The sequence below is a fragment of the Nicotiana sylvestris genome, chromosome 12 (genome assembly GCF_000393655.2).
Source record: "Nicotiana sylvestris chromosome 12, ASM39365v2, whole genome shotgun sequence".
Classification (NCBI taxonomy): Eukaryota; Viridiplantae; Streptophyta; class Magnoliopsida; order Solanales; family Solanaceae; genus Nicotiana; species Nicotiana sylvestris.
In genome coordinates, this window is record NC_091068.1 from 65,518,982 (window position 1) to 65,524,241 (window position 5,260).

General features: G+C 38.9%; 1 protein-coding gene across 1 annotated transcript; it reads left to right on the plus strand.

Annotated features, from left to right (window-relative positions):
• The first annotated feature begins 745 nt into the window (after positions 1–745).
• Positions 746–1,290, plus strand: LOC138883160 (uncharacterized). Its single transcript, XM_070163821.1, has 2 exons — positions 746–988; positions 1,039–1,290. Exons 1-2 carry the CDS (start codon positions 746–748, stop codon positions 1,288–1,290), a joined length of 495 nt encoding a protein of 164 aa, XP_070019922.1.
• The last annotated feature ends 3,970 nt before the right edge of the window (positions 1,291–5,260 follow it).

Below are 5,260 nucleotides of genomic sequence, written 5' to 3' on the forward strand. Positions count from 1 at the left end.
ATGATATTTTTGTATACTCCCGCAGTCGAGAGGAGCATGAACAACATCTTCGGATTGTACTTTAGAGCTTTAGAGATAGTCAGTTATATGCCATGTTTTCAAAGTGTGAGTTTTGGTTTGATTCGTTTGTCTCTTTGGGCCATGTTGTATCTTTCGAGGGTATAAAGATATATCCTAAAAAGATTGAGGCAGTTTAGAACTGGCATAGACCTACTTCAGCTATAGAGATTCGGAGCTTTTTGGGTTTCGCGGGTTATCATTGCCGGTTCATGGAGGGGTTTTCGTCTATCGCAACCCCATTGACTAGATTGACCCAGAAAGGTGCCCCATTCAGGTGGTCTGATGAGTGTGAGATGAGCTTTTAGAAGCTCAAGACTTCTTTGACTACAGCTCCAGTGTTGGTGTTTCCTATGATTTCGGGGTCTTACACTGTGTATTATGGTGTGTAACCTATTGGGCTTGGCGCGGTGTTGATGCAAGATGGTAGGATGATTTACTACGCATTTTGGCAGTTGAAGGTTCATGAGAAGAATTACCATGTTCATGACTTAGAGTTGGTAGATATTGTTCATGCATTAAAGATTTGGAGGAATTACTCTACAACATGTCGTATGAGGTATTCACAGATCATCAAAGTCTAAAGCACTTGTTTAAGCTAAAGGATCTGAATTTAAGGTAGTGGATGTGGTTAGATCTGTTAAAAGACTATGATATCACTATTTTGTACCATCCCGTATAGGCCAATATGGTGGCTGATGCCTTGAGTAGAAAGGTTGTGAGTATGAGTAGCCTTGCATATATTCCAGTTGGTCAAAGATTGCTAGCATCATATGTTCAGGATTTGGACAATCAGTTCATGAGGTTAGAAGTTTTGGAGCCTAGTCGGGTTCTTGCTTGCATGGTTTCTCGGTATTCTTTGTATGAGCGTATTAGAGAGCATCAGTATGACGACCCCATTTACTTGTACTTCAGGACATGGTGCAACACAGTGATGTCAAGGAGGTTTTTATTAGATATAATGGGGTGTTGCATATGCAGGGTCAGATTTGTGTGCCCAATGTGGATGGGCTGCATGAATTGATTCTTAAAAAGGCCAAAAGTTCGCCGTATTCCATTCATCGGGGTGCCGCCAAGATGTATCAGAATTTGAGACAGCATTATTGGTGGAGAAGAATGAACAATGATATGGTAGGGTATGTGGCTCGGTGTTTGAACTACCAACAGGTGAAGTACAAGCATCAGAGGCCTAGCGGTTTGCTCCAGAGACTTGAGATACCCGAGAGGAAGTGAGAGCGTATTACCATAAATTTCGATATTAGGCTCCCACGGACTTTAAAGAAATTCGATGCAGTATGGGTCATTATGGATAGGCTGACCAAGTCGTCACATTTCATTCTAGTGGCAGCTACCTATTCCTCAGAGCGACTGGCTGAGAACTATATCCACAAGATTGTTCATCTTTACGGTGTGTCGGTGTACATTATTTCTGGTCGGTGCATACAGTTCACATCGCATTTATGGTGGGCCGTACAATGTGAATTAGGTACATGGGCTAAGTTGAGTACAACATTTCACTCCCAGACGGATGGGCAGTCCGAGCACACCATTTAGATCTTGGAGGATATGCTTCGCTCCTGTGTTATGGATTTCGGTGGTTCTTGGAATTAGTTCTTACCGCTTGTGAAGCCTGCCTACAGCAACAACTACCAATCAAGTATTTAGATGGCTCCTTTTGAGGCCTTATATGGGAGGCAATATCGTTCTCTAATTGGTTGGTTTGATCCGGGAGAGGCTCGATTGTTGGGTACCGATTTGGTTCAGGATACCTTGGAGAAAGTCAAGTTGATTCAAGATCAGCTTCATACAACCCAGTCTACTCAGAATAGTTATGCTGATTGGAGAGTTTGTGATATTGCATTCATGGTTGGAGAAAGGGTTTTACTTTGGGATTCACCCATGAAGGGTGTGATGATTTTTGGTAAGAAGGGCAAGTTGAGCCCTAGGTATATTGGTCCTTTTGAGATCCTCGAGAAAGTGGGGGAGGTGGCCTACAAGCTTGCATTGCCACCTTGCTAATCAACAGTTCACAAGGTGTCATGTTTTCATGCTCCGGAAGTATCACGGTGATCCGTCTTATGTATTAGATTTCACCTCAGTCCAATTAGATAAGGATTTGACTTATGAGGAGGAGCCAGTGGCTATTCTAGCACGACAGGTCCGAAAGTTGAGGTCTAAGAGCTATCATTCCATTAGAGTGTGGCGGAGAGGTCCGCCGATCAAGGCAGCTAGGTGGGAGTCTGAGTTCGATATGCGGAGTAGACCCCCACCTTTTCACTAGTACGGGTACTTTTCTATGTCTATTCGAGGACGAAAGTTTCTTTTAGAGGTGGAGAATATGACGACCAGATAGGTCATTTTGAGTTCTAGCCCTTATTTCCATGTTCCGAGACGTCTATTATCTCCATTTAGTGTTTCTCAACTTGTATGTGCAGTCCGTGTCTTTTTTCAGAAAGATTTAATGTGAAAATTTGAAGAAAATATGATTTTTGGCTAAAAAGAATAACTTGAGTTGACTACGTCAATATTTTGTATAAATGACCTCGAATTGATATTTTGACGATCCCAGTGGATCCGCATCATGATTTGGACTTGGGCGTATGCCCGAAATTAAGTTCGAAAGTCCCTAATGTGATTTGACATATTTTGTCGAAAGCTAGTAACTTGAAGGTTTAAATATTTCCTAGGTTTGACCATAAGTTGAATTTATGGCTACCGGATTTGGATTTTGGTATAGGTTCATTATGCTATTTAAAACTTTTCTGCAAAATTTAGTGCAAAACGTAGTTGATTTGATAGGATTCAGATGCTCAGTTGTGAATTTGGAAGTTCTTGAGTTTCCTTAAAAATTTCATATATTTTGATATCTGATTCGTAGTTTTAGGTTAAGGGTGGCAAGTGGGTCGGGCCCCAAACAGGCCAGTTTCGCAGGCCGCGGTCCCGGTCCCTAAATAAATGCGCTAAACGGTCCCGGACTAAATGCTCTTTTTGTAGGAATCGGCCTGGGACCGGGCCCACTATCTCATCATCCCGAGCTAAACGGGTCGAGCCCGTGGTCCAAACCGGCTAAATGGGTCCAACTACTAAGCAATAATTTTTTTTTAAAATTAATTAGAACTTAGAGACAAAAGAATGTTAAAAAAATATCTAAGCCAATGCCTTGTGATTTTATTATAGAATTGTGACCTAATTTTTTATTCAAATTTAAAGACAAAAATATTGTAAAAAAATTCAAAGCAATGTCTTGTAATTTTATTATAGCAATAAAAAATATGACAATATCTTTCTTAGTCTTGCTCCTCCTACAGAAAGAGCACAATAAGGTGTTAATATCACCATTGAGAAGAAAAAGGAACTGATCAAGAAGTGCCAAAATAAGAGTTACATACTAATTTTTGTTCATACAAGTTATATGTTATCGCTTACAAACTTCATAAATCCTTCAAGGTTTGGAGGAAGTTTAGTTGGTGGTGGTGGAAAAGTAGCTTGTTAATCGCCCTTTCCATTGTCTGACGAAGCAACATCCTCAGCAAGTTCAGCTAGCATTTCTTCATAAGCTTCATCTACAACTGATTGTGATTCAAGTTTGAGTTCGGCCTAGAGGCAATTTTGAAGAGTTTTTTCATCCCAAATTCATAGGTTAGTAGATTTTAGCTTATTTCAATGCATCTCCATTAACCCCCATTGATTTTAACCTTTAATCAAAGCTTTTTCATGGTAGAAATTAGGGATTTAGGTAGAAATTGAGAATTTCGAGAAATTGAGATTTAGACCTTGAATTGAGGTTGGATTTTGAAATTAATCACATAACCGGACTCGGTGGTGATTGGGTAATTGGATTTTAGTCTGAAACTCGGGTTTTTACCAAGCAGGTCCGGAGTTAACTTTTGTTAATTTTTTTCAAAATCATTAAAGATTGGATCTTTTTCACTTGTGGGTAGTTTCTAAAGTCTATTTTGAATTATTTGAACTATATTTGGTTAGATTTGATTGGTTTGGAGGCTAATTCTAGAAGAAAAGCAGTGATTGAGTATTGATTTAGTTGCGAAGTAAGGTAAGTATCGTGGTTAACCTTGACTTGAGGGATTAGTGTTGCTCCCAAATGCACACGCAAGTATACGTGGTCGACAAGTAATATAGGATTATAAGTCCAGATATCGTACCTACATGGACTTGTGATTAACTATTAACTAAATTAAACCCAAATAATTAATCTACTCAAGCAAATTCCAAAGTCTGAATAATTAACTTAAACTAATCTAGAGTAACAAACTAAGAGATTAAAGAGAATAAGTTGGCAAATTATAGAGACAAATTCAATGCGAGTGAATATTCTAGAGCTATGAGTTAGCAAATAATCCCGTTGAGTTTTTCACTTAAATCGTTTAATTAATTTATCTACTTTATTAGTTGACAGGGTTAATATTGTTTGTATCTTTCTCCCGAAGTACAACTCGCTTGTTCAAGCTAATCTAACACCTATATTCCTATGGAATTAGAATTAATAAGAACGCATTAATAATTCCTGTATAGTAACCAAGCAAGACAATTATGTATATTCCTATCCTAACCGCAAATCCCCTCCCCCCAGAGTTAAGATCTTGCTTTACTCAATCTAATATGTAATCTGTAGTTCCCTCTCTCGAATTCAATCCTAGATCGTAAATAGTATTCAATTGGTGATCAAGCAATCAAATAATTAAGCACAAGATTGAATAAATAAACCAATATGATAAAATAATAAGAAAAATTCATGTTTCAAACCACAACATTCATATAGCACCCTACGACTCTAGGACTAATAAACTATGAGATTAAAGGACGAGAAGAGAAGAAAAACTTGTCAGAAGCCTCCTCCAAGCGTGGTATGTATTCCCTCACTTGAATTCTCCTTCCAAGTATGATAAATATCCTCCAAATTAGATTTAGGACTCCTTATATACGAGTTGGGGGAGGAGGATTTTGGGCCGAAATAACCTTGTCCCGGGGGAAGTGGGAAAAATTCCGTCACGCATGGTCTCGCGCTGGAATTAGCGCTGAAACCAGTGCGCTTTTCACGTTCAATTCCTTGCTTCGTTGCTTTTGAATTAACACTCTCTTTTGTTGTCTCCATTTTGGGGGACAAAATGCAAAGGGTGTCCCCCCCTTTTTTTATTTTTTTATTTTTCTTTCTTTTTCTTCCGCGTTTTATTCAATTTTGCTC

Bases quoted from the DNA above. Each gene is read 5' to 3' on its own strand.
- LOC138883160 (XM_070163821.1), top strand. From the start codon at position 746: ATGGTGGCTGATGCCTTGAGTAGAAAGGTTGTGAGTATGAGTAGCCTT. The intron at 989-1,038 runs GTGATGTCAAGG...TTGCATATGCAG, and splicing joins TCAGGACATGGTGCAACACA to GGTCAGATTTGTGTGCCCAA.